The sequence below is a fragment of the Pyxicephalus adspersus genome, chromosome 10 (genome assembly GCF_032062135.1).
Source record: "Pyxicephalus adspersus chromosome 10, UCB_Pads_2.0, whole genome shotgun sequence".
NCBI lineage: Eukaryota > Metazoa > Chordata > Amphibia > Anura > Pyxicephalidae > Pyxicephalus > Pyxicephalus adspersus.
Genome location: NC_092867.1, coordinates 37,473,170 through 37,490,658, shown reverse-complemented (window position 1 = coordinate 37,490,658; position 17,489 = coordinate 37,473,170). Strand labels below are relative to the sequence as shown.

The following is a 17,489-nucleotide window of genomic DNA, read 5'->3' as shown; positions in this document are numbered from 1 at the left end:
AAAAATTTAGCATCTTTCGTTTTTTTAAGGAGGGGGGCGTAAAATGATTTCTTTTTGAGGTAATGTTAACGTTTAAGCAGCTGATTCAAGCAGACCATGTAAAAATGTAGTATTACCAGACAAACATATTCATAATAAAATTTGGTCATTGAAATTGAAATGATTTTATACCCATTTATTTAATTGCCCTAAAAGAAACAGTAATGTAAAGTGGAAGTGAGCTGTGACCTGCAGTTTTTAGGTCAAGACAGATGCCAAGGGGTTAGGAGTCAGTAGCGCCGGAGAAGCGGAGCATCCTGCTGGGACAGAGCTCATCAGTTTTTAGAAGCAAAGAAGGCCAGACAGACTCATGTGCAGGAGAATATTCCTAGCATTTAATGTTTGCTTTTCAGGAACAACTGTACGCTTGATATTTAGTATACAAGCCCCTTGTGTTTTCTTGCTTCTATAAGAAACTCCACCAACTCCCCAGAGAAGTCAGTAACTTGGCCTTAAGTACGTCTTTAGTTTTATTTCTGAGAAGAAAAATAATATCTGTTAAGAAAAAAAAAAACTTACTTTGCAGTCCATACGTAAGTCAAGAAACGAGGAATAAAACTGAACAATGTTACCTAATACTGAATGTCCAAAGGCTACATGATAAGGATCTTTAACATTTGTTCTGAGAAATTGATGCATATCCAAAGTCAAAAACCCCTTCTTGGACAGTTGTCATCAGAACAAGTGCCTCCATTGGAACTTTTTCCCTCCATTCTTTTTCTGCTGAAAGCAATTTGCAATTAGTCTTCATTTACAGTCCCACACGGACACAAAGGTCCTGGTTTATTAAAGCTCTCCAAGGCTGGAGTGGATACACTTTCATCAGTGAAGCTGGGTGATCCAGCAAACCTGGAAACTGCAAAATTCATGATAGATTGAAGACAAGAGTCTAGAAGAATACTACAGAAGTATATTGTAGCTTCTAGGATAGGAGATAACATGCCCGATTTATCAAAACTCTCCAGGACCAGGGAACATAAACTATCATGGGTGAACCTGGGTGATCCAGCATGGATTTTTTAAAATCACTTTTAATTATTTAGCAAAATTTTTAATCCTGGACTAAGATCCACTCCAGGGTTGTTGGATCACCCAGGTTAAACCATGATAGTCTATATTCTCCAGCCTTGGAGAGCCTTGATAACTCAGGCCCAAAGAGTTTGTACCAGGAGTTTAGTTATTTCTGGGGACAAGGAAGAGCATGGGGATGTTGCACAGTACAATAGTACAATAATATTCACACAATTTTGTACTATTCCCAATAATACTTCCCTTACAATGTAACAATCAGTTTTTGCAATATAGTTGGAATATGGAGAGTCACAGCATAGTTTCAGTTGATGGCCCTATGATATAATCCCTATCTATATATCCCTATAACACCTTTTTTTTAAATGTATGTACTTTTTATTGAGATAGAGTCACTCTCTCCTATTGTTGAGGAATTGAGGATAAAACTGAACTATCCAGTAAATTCAGTAATGTCCAGCTTGTGCATCCAAGTAATGGCTAATTTAGCATTTGGTTTATTGAAATATTGAGGCAAGTTAGGTCACAAAAGTACTCAGACATTGTAAGAGATGTAGTCACCAACCATGATCCCAATTTAGACCATCTTGCTGCCAGTAGGCATACATGAATCCATTGTATGTGGAAAGAAGCTTTTCATGGTGAGGGTGAATCCCAGTGACTAAATAGGAAAAAAAGGAGGTGCATTGGGAGAATTATACTCAAGATTTTAATGATATACTGATATATATATATATATATCATGATATAATGATATACAATTAATTACTTGGTTCCAAAATTAAAAAAAGCAGGACTATACTACAGACAATGGGCTAGTAGGGCCCTTTGTTCCCCCACATTTTAAACAGGAGAGCCCCCAGGCTGAGTCATCAGTACTATTGCAAATGTAAGAAAATCCAAGATATGCACTATGCAGAAGCTTATATTGTTTTCTCTCCATGTTCATTAATCACTATCTTACTTGCTAAATTGTAACCCTATCCTATTGTGTGTGAAATTCCCCCACCTATTAGATTGTAAGCTCTTCAGGGCAGGGTCCTCTCCTCCTGTATCACTGTCTGTATTAGTCTGTCATTTGCAATCCCTTTTTATTTGTACAGCGCTGCGTAATATGTTGGCGCTATATGAATCCTGTTTAATAATAATAACCCTGTGGGCACCAGGTCTTCTGTAGGGAAAGTCATTCACCCATTATTTAACATTGGAAGTTTCCAGCAAAAAGGAATAGAATTTCAGAAGATGGGGAAGAGCATGGAGATAGATGGTTGTTGCAGATTAAGGAGCCTGCGATGGGGGGGGGGGGGGGGGGGGGTGTTATGATGAGGGGACAGTCCCTCCAAATAAGGGTCATCTGGGAGGTATAAGAAAGGGACAGTCCCTCTATATCAGGGACAGCAAGGAGGAATGACAAGACACAGTCACTCCAAATCAGGGACAAGTGGGAGGAACACTTTGATACAGGCAAACTTCTCCCCAACCCATCAGTTAAATATGTTATAATATGTATTGTGTGTGTTGATTATGTGGCTGTTATTACTATTTGTATCATTTAATTATTACTGCTAAAAATAATGTTGCAATATAAAACAGGGGCTGTATAAAAAAACCCTGACCTGGGTATACAACATGTTAGATCTTCCAGATTCTTTATTCTTGTATTGATTAGTATTTATAACTTAGTGATACTGCTAATGTACAATGAGCAATGGTTCCAAAGATCAATGCAAGGCATATAAAGTTGCTATGACTAGAAGGTCCGCGAGGTGGCAGCACTGTCTATGGGTTTGTGCATTGATCCCATAAATGTACAGCAGTATTTTGATGAGTCATATTGGTGTTGCTTGTTGGTTCGGACAGTCTCTCTGTTCTCACAATCTGTTGGATTTGCTGCTGCTGTGACAGTCCTGGATTTCGGAAGACTGATACACTGAGATTGGGGGATACAAGGTCAGATTTCCAGCAGATCTCCCAGGTAATACTCAGCACACAGCTGACTTGTGGACTTTACTCTAGATGAAGTTATGGTGTCTGGTGTGGATTTCCTGCAACTGCTGCATTCATTCATCTGCAATACACTGTGTGTGAATCTGGCAGCACACATGTAAGTTTTCACCAACAGTAAACACCAAAAGTGGATCCCTAGGTAAAGTGAGTGATCCCTAGGTGTAAGGAGTGATCCCTACGTGTAGCGAGTGATCCCTACGTGTAGCGAGTGATCCCTACGTGTAGCGAGTGATCCCTACGTGTAGCGAGTGATCCCTACGTGTAGCGAGTGAAGCGAGTGATCCCTACGTGTAGCGAGTGATGCCTAGGTATAGGGACTGATGCCTAGGTATAGGGACTGATGCCTAGGTATAGCGACTGATGCCTAGGTATAGCGACTGATGCCTAGGTATAGCGACTGATCGCTTGGTATAGCGACTGATCGCTTGGTATAGCGACTGATCCCTAGGTATAGCGACGACTGATGCCTAGGTATAGGGACTGATGCTTAGGTATAGGGACTGATGCTTAGGTATAGGGACTGATCCTTAGGTATAGGGACTGATCCTTAGGTATAGGGACTGATCCTTAGGTATAGGGACTGATCCTTAGGTATAGGGACTGATGCCTAGGTATAGCGACTGATGCCTACATATATAGAACAAATGACTTCCTATACCTGAAAAATCAGTTCATTTGTTTTGTTAACACACGTATCAACTGAGCTGAATATTATTTAAAATCCTAAAACGTATTGTATGTATTAGTGGAGATCTTGTAAAATTAAAAGGAGATCTTATGTCATATCTATGCAAACCTATTTCCAATATTATACTACAGTAATATACTGCTATAAAATATACTACAACTGATTTTAATGTACAGAAGGAAGAACTTACGCCAAGTAAGTATATATCAAATATATGCTGGAATAATTGTGTGTGAAATGGCAAAGCATTATGGCGCTCAGAATTATTTATAGGCGACTGTATAAAAACTTTTACCAGTTATCAGTTTGGTGGGGACACTAAGTAAAGGCTGTAGATTTTATTCTTTTACCAGCCTGCACAGCAAGACTGAATATGTGTTAGAAGATTGTCGTTTACACATTGTCATACTGCCAGTACACATCCTATGTGCATGGGGGTAGGGCTGTGGGTCCCTTACATTGTTTGTGTTTTATTCATCCTTTTGTTTTTATTACTTTTATGTTTTATTTCACTTCTGCCTTTGTGATAGTATAATGCTAGTAATATGTCCCTTTAATATTTTTAATGTTTTTTATTTAATTCAAAACTGTAGGTATACAAACAACACACAACAGGCTTATCGCTCCTATCCAGCCACTGTTCAAGCATATTCCTTATAGGAATATTCTCAAAACTTCTATGGTTTTTCACCTCCCAGCATTACGCTTGGTCACCTAACTAACCCTGTTGGGATCTCAAAATATCCCCATAAGAAGCCTTTCCGCGAAATGTGTCGGGAATGAGACGTTTTTAATACCAACTACATAGGAAGTGATTGTATAGGTGACAGGCAATAACCCGCTTTTCCTTGGGGTTGCCTTTCTTTTGACATGATATTCACTATAACTTTGCATGATGTGCACCTTTATTATGATGTTTATTATCAATACAATTTTATGTTTGCCCCAAAAAACCCCAGCTGGTTTCTCCTTCTTTCAATTTCTTATTTTATTCAATTGCTTATTATTATTACATTGTTGTTGTTATGTTATTATTATTTTTTTAAGCTTCCTTGGTACAGTAGACAGGTCATGTCTAAAAAAGTATAGGATAGTACTCATAGTGTGCATTCTTATTAACTAACAGCTGTGCCCAGAAACGGGCGGTCCAGAGTGCTTTTAAAAATCACAGCTAAGAGGGCGAATTGGTTCTGGATGTTTATTGATTCCTCCCCCATTGGTCATACCGAATCCTACTCACCATTTAAAAAGCCCAAAGAGAACTTTGTCAGGAACACACAAAAATGGTTACCCTGAGCTATATTAGAAACTACCCTGAAATCTCTACCCTGATTTCAGTGTTTACACTGAAATCCCATCATGGGTATTTAGTAAAGTTTGGGAGGTTAATTGCAAACATGTGGAGCACTTTGTGATCATTAGTAATTCTTTTTGCTTTCACTTAGCCATTTTGTTTGGAAATGGTGTTCCTAATCCTTGCCCACGTGCTTATATCAGTGTTTCTCAACCAGGGTTCCTCCGGAGGTTGCAGGGGGTTCCTTGAGCAATGAGCAATTTTATGCTTCTCAGGTTACGTATGACACCAATAATCTTTTTGGCTGTAAGGGTGGCATTCTTCTGACTGGTCAAAGTTATTTTGCTTTCCCCTGTATCAGCTGTGAGTATAGGTTACTGAATAGAATAGGCATTTTATTTTATTTACATAATAGTTAAGCTTGATGGGCTTATGTCTTTGTACAAAATAAGTGTGCTGTTAATGAAATCACTAAAATTGCTGGCATCACTCCTGCAGACCTGTGCCTCATTATTTTGTTGGCAATCGTTGTTACTAATTGCTCTCTTACAGCAATTTGTAGCTAAGCCTTAGGTACTAATATAGAGTGATCATCTATTTATCCCTGGAAAACGTGTCGGTGACAAAAAAAGCTACAAAAAACCCAGTGGTGACTATTAGTGTATCAGAAGTCATTTGTTTTAGAATAACCTCTTTCAGCAGGATTGAACTAATACAGGACAATGTTATAACTGGTGTTTCAAGATTATTTTTTTAGGCCAATAAAGCCCGGAATTGTATGTTTTCAACTGAGCAGGGTAGGTTTGGACCAGTGGGGGCCAAGAAACACACTTTTTTTTAGTAGTGTGGGGGGAAGTTAGAATAATGATGTTTTTTTTTTTTTTATTGCTGTCTGTGCTTTCCTGTCCTGGTGACTTCCGTACCTTACATTCCTTGTATGGGTGTCAAAGAGATAGGATGTGATGGCGATTATTCACAATTAGGGTCAAGGCAAAAATAAAATTTGAAAACAAATTCAAACTCTTCCCCACTGTATCCAGAAAAGTTGTCTTGTATAGGCTCTAAATTAGTGAAAAAAGGAAACTTTTATTTACTTTTATAAACTTTTATTTCATTTTTAACATTTCTTACAATGGTTCAGATGGGCTAATCAATTTCAATTATTAAATGCACAACATAGTTTTTAAATATTTTGGGACATTTTTACATTTTTAATGTTGAAATAAACTCATGGGGTGGTCATCATGTGACAGTGTGTGCATATTATTGCTCTTTAACTATTTTGTTTTTCCAGGCACCAATATGGGATCCAAGCTATCGGTAGATGAGTCAGTAAGAGTGGTGATTGTGGGTGGAGGCTTTGCTGGAATAGCAGCTGCCAGTCAGCTGAAGTCCTATGGAATCCCTTTTGTTCTGGTGGATATGAAAGATTCCTTTCATCACAACGTTGGAGCACTCCGAGCCTCTGTAGAGAGCGGTAAGGCCTTATCTGATTTTTTATTACACGGCATTGAATACTGTCTTTGATAACATTAATTGTTATGACAGACAAATTAGAACATTTGTAAGTCACAAGCTATGTATTTCTCTTTTCTCTGCAATATAATTATATGTAACATATACTTGAATGTAGCATAAGCCATGTCTTGAAGAGCAGTCCAATTATGTTTGAGGGTTGGGCTGTATTTAGTGGTTGGGGGAAGGGGTTGTAATGGGTACCACTGCCAGCCCTTTTTGGAAGTTAACCTCCATACAACAGAATTCGTCAAGCTGAATCTTCACAGTCTTAAGCAATTGGAATAAAAATGAACCCAATACTGAAGTGGGCTGCAATTGTGACCTTTCTTGGTCGGTTGCCTGGCTTTTACACTGATCCACTGGCACCTAAATATATGGATAAGCTTTTGTTGTGTTAGGGGAGTGATAAAGCTCTGCCAAGCTGTAAGGTCCATGCATATCTCAGACCTGGCCGGACAGAAATATAAATTATTTTGTTGGGAAACAGGTCCTCTATACATATTTCCAATGTTCCAATTTTAGCTTCTTTAAAAGGGTGAATGTACGTGAAACAGTTAAGGTATTGGAAGTAACTGTCAGCTCACTAATCATGTAGAACTGGAGAGGAGTTGCTTGTTGTACAATAAAAGCGAGCACAAATAATTGCTTACAATGCAGGACAGTTTTTTCAATTGTGATCATTCATTCCTATCCACAGTGTGACGTTCTGGAAGCCTGGGGCAGTGCAATTTAGGACAACATTGTCTAAGAAACTGTGAAACTTGAGCTGCTGGAATCCTTTGTGTCATGTATATCAGAAGCTTCAGCAACATGATCTTTTGTTTTATATTGCTTCCCAACATAAGAACCAGAAATGGATCGTTCAATAAGATAATGATCCAAAGTACATGGAAAAATCCACCATTGGTTTCAAAAGTAGGGGGCTAGTCAAGCCTTGATTTAAATCCCATTGATATGTTGTGGAGGGGTTAAAAACAGGCGGTTCATGCAACTAAGGAAATTACTTCTTCATAGTACATCATTACTGCTAATAATATTTTGTGTAGTAAATTATTAAAAATTCTGCTACTCTGCAAGGAAAATAGATTAATAGGTCATGTGGATAAATAGTATTTTATGTTTGTTTGGAGGAGATGCAAATGTATATGTCACACAAATATGAAGAGAATGTATGCAAGTCAGAATTTTATTTTGTTTTTGTATCTGTATAACAGGTTTTGCAAGAAAGACCTTTATCTCCTTTAAAGATTCATATCAAGACAGCTTCAAACAAGGCAAAGTGGTTGAAATAAACCTGCAGAGCCAGAAAGTGGTGCTAGAAAGCAATGAGGTAAGCACAAGGTTAGCTGTGTGTACTGAAATCAACACAACATTCTCATTTGGCAAAGCAGAGGCCCTCAAACCTTTTAAACAAAGGGCCAGTTAATGCTATTTAAACATTAGACGGGACTAAAAAAACACCTGGACAACTGCCTAAGAGAGGAATTTCCTAAAGTTGGGTACACACGTGCAATAATTGTCGTTGGAAACGATCTTTCAGGATCCTTTTCAATGACTAAGGACTGCACAATGCATGAACGGTGCTGTACATACAGCACCGCTCTGCTCTATAGAGAGGGGTGAGGGAGAACGACGGAGCAGCACCCTGCTGTGCACTCTCCCCCTTCACTTACATTAAGCTCGTTCGTCGTCCATCGTTTGTTAATCTGCCAGGACGGTCGTTTGAACGATGGGCGACGGGCGCTGTACACACGCCAAATTCTCGTCTGATAACGTCCCTGAGCCGATTATCGGACGAGATCCATTGGACGTGTGTACGTAGCCTAACTTGGGCTAGGGGTTGTGTCTAGGCCAGGATGTAATTGCAAATTCTTTACAGGCAGAAAAAAACCTTGGAAGTGTTTAAATTCTCCTTACTCTACCTGATTTAATAAAACTACCCAAGACTGGAGAAAATAGGCTGTCATTGGAGAACCTGGGTGATCTAGCAAACTCGGAATAGATTTCTTAAAATAATTTGCTAAATTTTGGCAAATGTTTTCACTCATGGACCAGATCCAGCTAGATTCAACGGCTTACTGGGTTTAGTAATCCCAATGTACATGATCCTGTCTCTCTTGTGACTTGGGTGATGATTATTCTTTACTACTCTGGAAGTGAATTGTCTGAAGTAGCTCTTCTTAACCAGGGTTCCTCCACAGTATTGGCTGATTGACCTCACATTTAATGATGCCTGTAATATTCTGGGCCAGTACTACTTAAAGGCCCAGCAGCATGATTCTAATGATGTCACTCACTCTTGTCATCACTCTTGGGGCATTCTTTCCACTGACCACCAATTTGTTTTTTTTTGTTTCGATTGGCCTCCAGAAAATTGATTTTAATAGGGGTTCCCCAAGTCCTAGAAATAATTTCAAGTGTTCCTTAGAGGTAAAAAGCACAAATCCATCAGTTAAAAGGACCTAAATACTTTATGTATTTAAATATAATTATGTTTTCATTGCATTACAACTGTCTGTTCTTTAGGATTATTTATGTTGTTCTGTCTAGGAGCTGCACTTTTCCCATCTCATTATTGCTACGGGGAGTGACGGTCCCTTCCCTGGAAAGTTCAACAAAACAACCACCAAGGATGCAGCTATTCAGATGTATGAAGATCTGGTAAAGGAGGTGAGCTTCCCTACAACATTGAAAATACACAAATCCTTTAAATAACACGATTGAAAGGAGGTTGCGTTTTATTATGGTAAATTAGAGAAAGAAGAATGCTTCCCCCCCCCCCCACCTACACCTAAAAAATACCCAGTAGCCCACATACCCATCAGTATCAGTGATTGGGGGTGCTTAGTGAGATGGTCTGACCTTCACTGTGTAAAACCAGAAAAAAGTTTTAAAATAAAAAGAAAAGAAGTGAATCTGGGTTGGACAGGCAAAAACATTGACAAATGTCAACTGAAATTGTCTAATATCTCCCCTGATGTTTTCTTTATCTATAGATAAAGTATAGAAAGGTTTGCTGTATTTTTAAATGTTTTTTTTGCACATCTATAGGAAGTTCATAATTGGAGTCAAATATGGGCAGTTTTGTAAATGTTTTTATTAAGGAATTTGAGATATTTTCGATATGCATATGGACTTGTATTGTATACTTATGTCCTACTTTGTTTTCAACATCAGAGTTAATAAGTCCTGGGTCCTGCCAATCGATTTGTTTTTGTATGTTCTAACCCCAGTATTTGTCTAATATGAATGACGCCACCTTGTGGACAAATTTTCAACCACGTATCTTGTACTGTCACTTTTCTATATTTTTTATATAAATAAAACATAGTGAACATTAACAAATAATATTTATATTCTAGTATTTTTTTTTATTTTTTTTTTTTTTTTGCTTACAAAGCATTGATTGCATAGTAAGAATGCCAAATATTATGCAGAAAGCTGATTTCAATACTTGAAATAATAAAAGTATCCCTAAATTCAAAACAATACATTGCAGCGTACCAGTCATTAGATGTGGATGCTGCTTTTTCTGATTTATTTATTTATTTATTTTTTTTATTCTTTGCTTTCACCTTTTTATTACACATTTTTGTCCTCTATATCTTTTTTTTTTATGCCTGTGAAGCAAATTGGGGGCCTACTACTCACAGCATGGGCACCACATTGCCCTGTTTCCTGGTGTGATTGAGAACATGAAGATATATTGTTACTCATCATTTCTGGCTGTTTTTTCTGGGTGGAGTGACCATCTGGTGTCCATTGGAAACCTCTGACAGCTAATTCCAAAACAGTCGAAAGGCCAATTTGGGAGTCCGGATCCAATAACCATTTTTTTTACCTCTGAGATAAGTTTACCTCATTCTTACCCAAGCTGAGCTGCCATGTTTGTGCACCCACTGCACAATCATAGTGTATCATACCTGTATGTCCTACTGTCCTTGGACGTTTTTTAACGCCCAGGTATAGCCCAATTTTTTTCCCCATTGGGGATTTTTATTCTTCTTTCAATTACAGGTTGTCAAGTTTATTTATTGAGACATAGACAACTTTAGAACATTTATTGTGTAGAATGGAGAAGGGGTAGAACATCTATCAGACATTTATTGCTTCCCCTTCCTGGTGACACCAACACCCTGACATTTCTTGGCCTAGTGTCACCTGAATAGGAGAAGGACAAGAAGCCTCCTCAAAAATAAAGGCAACGAGAAGCCAAATACAACAAAAAAACTCAAAAGGTCGGACTCTCATCCACTCTTTTGAATATTGCCATAGCTTAATCAAATCTTGTTTTCTGAAAGGGGTCACTAATATAAAGTAACCTGATTAAGTAAGCACAGTTTTTTCAAGGAAGAGTTTGCTTTGGTCCTTTGTAGTCTTTATAACAGGGACTGTCTTCTCTAACCATTATCTTCCCTCTATTAGAGATCCTGTTTGGCTTCTATTAACATTGAACAGTAAGAAATGTGCTATTGATCTAAAGGCTTGAACGTGTTGCCATGGTAACTGTGTCTGAGATGAACAGTGATCAGTGGGAAAGGGTCACTGGAGACCAGAGAGCAATAACTGTAAAATATTGGTGTGATCAGGCTTTGTGGAGGGAATAGTTCTATTACACACTTTACAACTTGTCAGTAATATTGTGTTCTGTAGCTAGGTGTCTGAAAGAAGTAAGGTTCAATTGATGCTGCATTAACAATAAATCACTTCTGTTACATATTATTGTACAATTGTGACAGTAAAAAACAGAATATAAAAGAATGGAAGAGCTATACTAGTTTTCCTCCAAATAAAACTGTAAGCAGTCCTTTTATCTTCTCCAAAAACATAACATTCATCATTTTAAAGCCATTGTTGTTGAGTTATGAGGTGTTAGATACAGTATATGTTTGCCCCTGTTGGGTAGATTCGGCCTTTTATGTTGTTTCTAGTGACTAGGGGCATTGTAAAGATTTGAAAATGTATTTAATGTACAGCGCTGCATAATATGTTGGCAGTATTTACATCCTGTTTATTAATGATAATAAATGACCTAGGACACCTACCAACCCTAAAGTAAACATTATTGTGGCACATCATGGCTAATCTCTAAGAAACTTGGTAGAATAGAATAATAATAGAATAATCTATGTGTCCACCCCTGACCTGTCTCCCTTTCATGCTGCCTGTCAGCCATCTCATTATGGATGTCTGACAGATTTCTGAAACTCAACCTGGATAAAACAGAACTCATCATCTTCCCCCCGACATACTAAATCACCCCCTGACATATTCCTAACTGTTGAACAACTAACACTGTTGATCCTCTTTCCCCTCTTGGTGTCACCTTTGATTCTGCCCTCTCATTTACCCCCCATATTCAGAACATTTCCAGCTCCTGTCACTTTCACCTATACAACATCCCCAAAATCCGCCCCTACCTGTCCCCAGAGACCACCAAACTCCTTGTACACGCTCTTATAATCTCTCGTCTGGACTACTGTAACATCCTCCTCTCTGGTATTCCACTAACCTGACTCAATCTATCATGAATGCTGCAGCTAGATGCATCCATCCTCCCCACCACTCCTCTTCTGCTGCATCTCTTTGTAGTTCTCTTCATTGGCTTCCATTTCACCTTAGAATCATTTTAAGGCTCCTGTGCTTTGCCTTCAAATCCCTCCACGGATCTTGTCCCACTTACCTTTCTGACCTAGTAAAAAAATACTCCCCTAGCCGTTCTGTTCACTCCTCCAATCACCTACTACTGAGTTCTTCACTCATAACCTCATCACATGCACAGCTCCAATACTTTCCTAGAACTGCCCCAACTCTCTGGAATAGTCTTCCTCGCCCTATTCGGCTTGCTCCTACTTTCTGCTCATTTAAAAGAGCACTCAAACCCCATCTTTTTAAACTTGCCTACCCATCTTCTACTGTCTCCTAATACCCCCACTACTTCTCACCACTACATATCTCCCTTCCTATTGTGTATTTATTCCCCCACCACCTAGCTTGTAAGCCCTTCGGGGCAGGGTCCTCTCCTCCTGTGTCACTTTCTGTATCTGTCTGTCAATTGCAACCCCTATTTCATTCAAAGGTCGCATTAGCTGATGTTGATCTACAGCCATGTGTTAGAAAAGCTATAAAAGAAATCCTTCTGAAAAAGGGTGTAAAACTAGTATTGGGTAGGTTACCATTTTCCTGTTATTGACTGCATTTTGGATATAGCATGCACTCGTGTCGTGTGTTGTTCAGTGTTTATATTATTGTTCTAACTATGAATCACCCTTTTTATTGGAGCCAAAAGGAAGGATGAGTTACTGTAGTAGAATTCAGATGGTGGCTTTTTTTTATTTGAGGGGGGGGGGGAATTTTAAACATAATAAATAAGTTTAACATAATGAGCCTTTGAAAAGTAAGACTCCAAAATCTGTGGCCTAGAAGATGGAGATATTGCAGGTTGCGTTGCAATTAACACAGATGGCATGTCAGAGTGCAGTACTAGCTGCATTTTCTACCATTTACAACATTTCAGTTGATAAGTGAAGACCTTCTTTGAACCTTATTCCATTACTATGTACGGTACTGCAGAATTGGTATATTTTCTCTGTTTAGGTAAACCATGTTTAATGCTTCTTAGAATAGGAACACCAAGGTAAGATGTTATTGCTAAATATCTCTTGGTCTTTGTAATCACACAGGCCAGAAAGTTGCTAACTTGGATGAACTGACACCAAACATGTTTCAAGATAATATGGAAATACATTTAGATAAGGATCCAGAGGTGATCACCGCTGACCTGCTGCTTTGCTGTACAGGAATCAAGATCAATTCATCTTGTTATATCAGTGCATTTGGTAAGTACACCAATGTACACAGTGGGTAAAGCTAGTTGTGTTAAAAATCCTTTAATTCCTACCCCCTCACTCCCCATGGGAGATGCTACATGTACATGTCTTGATTGCTGGCATGGTTTCTGGGCATGAGGAAGAAGTATACATATGACAACCTCTATGCTATGTGAGCTAGCCCTAAGAAAACTGCTAGAAGGTAATTAAAAGCAAAGTACTTGATTGCGTTTAATGTATATGTTTTCCTGTAATTTGTGAACAAAAGCCTGCCTGTCTCTTGCTGCAGTATGGAATAGGCATCTGAGAAACCCGGCATATAATACGTTGATTTAATTAAATCCCAAGAGCAGAATTAACTTTGCGTGATTTAAATTTGCTTGGCTGAATAATGTAGATGTAGGTGTGCTTGCATAACAATTAAGGTGTACATTTTGAGGGTTCTGTCCATTGGCAGCAATAAAGCAAAGTAGCCTATGGAAAGACACATCTGGCTTCTGCTCAGGTTGTGCTGACACCACTCAAGATGTTAGCAGATTTTCTGTCCTCTATACACCTAGGTTTATAAATAATATGACCATTTGATTTAAGAATAGCTATGTGCTTTACTATGGGCACCTGCATGTATTTGTGTTTAGGAAATGTTAGCATATGATGTCAGAAACCCCAAAACATTGACATTGGTTGTTGGGGGACCATCTATTTAGGAGTAAATATTCAGTACCATCTTCACTATTATAAATGACCATGTCTTTCACATAGGGACTATTCATGCCAGTGTGCTTCATGTGTATTATAACCATGCACAGTATTACACATTACATGAATTGGTATGGCACTCATTGTAAGTGGTAGGTCAATAACCTTCCCAATGCCCTATAACGCACTACCTTCTGTGGTGCCATTATGTTTTGAATCAACAGAATGTTGCTTACATTTTTGGTCCATGCAGTTGTTTAGGCAGCCTGTTTATTTGAATGAGCCAGTTTATCACAACACATATAAACATGTAGCATGCATGCTTTATATACATCACAGAAGAGCTTACTTATGTGAATGGACCCTGACATTGCCTATATCCAGCCAATACATTGTCCTCTGCATCACTGAAACACACATCCATTGGTTATGCTACCTTCCAATGCCTGTCACTGGCAAGCAATATTAAAGCAAATTCTACCGTCATGTCATTTTTTAAGGAAGAGAGTGTTTTTTTAGTTGATTGTATTAAATGTGATTCTTATACAATATAGAGCAAAGTGTAGAAAGGATGTATGTACAACGTAACCATTTTTTTAACGTTTGTTCAAGCCTCTCCCTTTTTGCATTCAAATCATGCAGAAGAGACAATTTTTTTTTGCTCCAAAACTAGACAAACACTTCTAATTATAGGAAGAAAGAAAGGTGGATACTGTTGGGTCAGTTAGACAAACTGGATCCAGTTAGTATACCCTAATAAGTGAAGTCCTTGTGTCTCTTATTTACCGACGCAATTCACCATATCGGCTTCCTCAGGGGAGCTCGAGACATACGTAAACTGATAAACAGATTAACAAGTGGCAAAATATATTATGATCACATAAGGAATAATATTCATAAGTATAAACTTCTTGAAGTGTTGCAATGAATATTTATAAAAAATATATTATATACATTAGTGTTCTTTGCAACACTTAAAGAAGTTTATACCTATGAATATTATTATTTATGTGATCATAATGTATTTACCACTTGTAATCTGTTTTATTTATGTATGTCTCAAGCTGTCCTGAGGAAGCCGATATTGTGAAAAAAAACCCTCTTTCGTTGTATTCTTTCTTCCTTAAAAAAATTGGTGTAAACCTAGGGGTTGGGTGGAATTGCATTGCAATTCACACCATGCATAAGCTCTTACAATTTCTCCCATCACGTGTTGAAAGTCTACTGATAGTCCTGGGTTGTCCAAGACTAAATCTCTCATCCAATAAAAAATAAATTAACAGTTTACATAATGCTCAAACTATATGGAGTTTTACCAACTGTATGTTATCACTGAATACTGTCTCACAAAATGTTATAATTTTGTTTTTTTTAAGGTGACAAAGTAGCCAGCAATGGAGCTCTTAAGGTGAATGACTTTCTTCAAGTGCAAGGATACAACAACATTTATGCGGTAGGGGATTGTGCTGATTTAAGAGAACCCAAAATGGCATACAGTGCGGGTCTGCATGCCAAGATTGCTGTCACCAACATTATCAACAGTTTACAGGACAAACCCCTGAAAGCATATAAAACAGGTACTGCATTACTTTTTTCCATGCCTAATATTGACTTCATCAGTAGTTTAGGATTTACACAAAGTTCATACAATTGTGGAATTGGAGTTAATAATAACAAAAAAAAATAATTTTGTGTAAAAGTTGTGTGAGTTGTGGGTAGATCCCTTATGAGTTGTTTTGCAAATGAGCCACATCTTCTCTTCCTTTTAGCCACTGCTTTAGGGAATAAAAGTAAACTGTATAACTGTAATTTGAAATAAATAAACAACTCCCCTCGTATTCTGTTTGGGGCTCCCTAATGATGTCCAGAAACATTTACTGCAGAAAGAGTGTTTAATTTCAATATCATCTGTAGCCCACTGAGTGGATTCCATCTAGAGAAATGCTTCCATTGGTCTTCAATCTAAAGATCTTCGCTGGGTTGGACACTGGTTGGGTGCTCTCATGAAGAAGAATTACAATTGTATTTGAAACACCTTCCTCTAGGCTGTGGGTCATCATGCCAAAAAACAAGCAAAACAGGAACACCTTGCAATTAACATTTAGCAAGTCAGAATAAACAATAGATGCTGAAAGCTCTTTGTAGCTATAAGTGCTTAAAAAGTATATGGAATATATGTATATGGAATACATTTATCTATTAGAAAATTTCATAGTGTAATTACCCTACTTATATGTAAATGTGATTTGTCCATGTTTCCTCTCTTCAGGGTCTGTTACCATGCTTCTGTCAATGGGTCGAAATGATGGAGTTGGCCAGTTTAATGGCATCTACATGGGGCGAGTTTTTGTGACCATGGTTAAAAGCCGAGATATATTTGTCTCAAAAAGTTGGAAAGACATGGAACAGAAGATGCCATAGGACCTGATACCTAATATTTAATTTTAGAACACTACCTCACCCAAGAATTGTCTTCCTTATTATTAAACAGTTTTTATATATCTGTGCATTATCTTTTCCTGACTGTCAGCTTTTAGTGTATTTTTAAAACTCCAGAAAAAATACTTTTGATAGCCCAACTGAAATAAATAAAACTCTATAAAGTTGTTTTTTGTTGCTTAGGTTCATATTTAAACTGACTTGCCAAGATGGGATTTTATCATAGTTTAGGTCATATTATACAGGATAAAGTGTCTTCCTTCTTATTTAACAATAACTTTGCCATAATGGACGAAATGAAAAAAAATAGATTGTTAGAAAATTACAATCAAACATTAACATAAAATAATTCAATAAGCCTAATTGAGAAATATTCAATTAAAGGGGTTAGAGATTAAAGAGGTTTTAAACAGATTCACTTTTATCCTAACATTTTTTTTTAATTTTTGTGTTGCTTTGATCGAAATCACTACTGTTTTTTTTTTTTTTTTCATTTGCAGATCAAAGGGAATTGCAAGTGAATAAAACAAAGTGGATACAAAAGTAACAATATTTGATACTTTTTTGTATTTCTGTATCCTGTTACAACGATTTGTTAAACAAGGATATCTGTGTTTTGACAGAAGAATTATAATTTCCTACAGGCAGGGTCTGTGACAGACTGGGACTGTGGAGTTAGCAGCAACCATGATGTTACACCTAGTTCTACATTCTGTCATTGGGGCTCATTGAACAAAATGATTTGACGCATACATTTCAGCAAGCAATGAGCTGCACAGCTGCTGGTGGTTATCACATTATATAGCTTAGTCCGTTAAATGCATTGCCTTATGCTGTCAAGTGTCACCACATTTGTTGATATTCCCACTCCATTTTGGTGCATTTGGCTGATTATATTTTTAGGAAAACAGAACAAACCACAAGAATTTTCACTATTGGCATCTAT

General features: G+C 37.7%; 1 protein-coding gene across 1 annotated transcript; it reads left to right on the top strand.

Annotated features, from left to right (window-relative positions):
- The first annotated feature begins 2,886 nt into the window (after window positions 1–2,886).
- Window positions 2,887–16,710, top strand: AIFM2 (AIF family member 2). Its single transcript, XM_072423171.1, has 8 exons — window positions 2,887–3,043; window positions 6,352–6,534; window positions 7,790–7,905; window positions 9,126–9,284; window positions 12,649–12,742; window positions 13,259–13,414; window positions 15,481–15,681; window positions 16,374–16,710. Exons 2-8 carry the CDS (start codon window positions 6,360–6,362, stop codon window positions 16,523–16,525), a joined length of 1,053 nt encoding a protein of 350 aa, XP_072279272.1. The 5' UTR covers window positions 2,887–3,043; window positions 6,352–6,359; the 3' UTR covers window positions 16,526–16,710.
- Window positions 16,711–17,489: the final 779 nt, after the last annotated feature.

Excerpts from the sequence above, each read along its gene's own strand:
- AIFM2 (XM_072423171.1), top strand. The coding sequence starts at position 6,360 with ATGGGATCCAAGCTATCGGTAGATGAGTCAGTAAGAGTGGTGATTGTG. Across the intron at positions 12,743-13,258 it reads GGGTGTAAAACTAGTATTGG|GCCAGAAAGTTGCTAACTTG; the intron begins GTAGGTTACCAT and ends GTAATCACACAG. Across the intron at positions 13,415-15,480 it reads TTGTTATATCAGTGCATTTG|GTGACAAAGTAGCCAGCAAT; the intron begins GTAAGTACACCA and ends GTTTTTTTTAAG.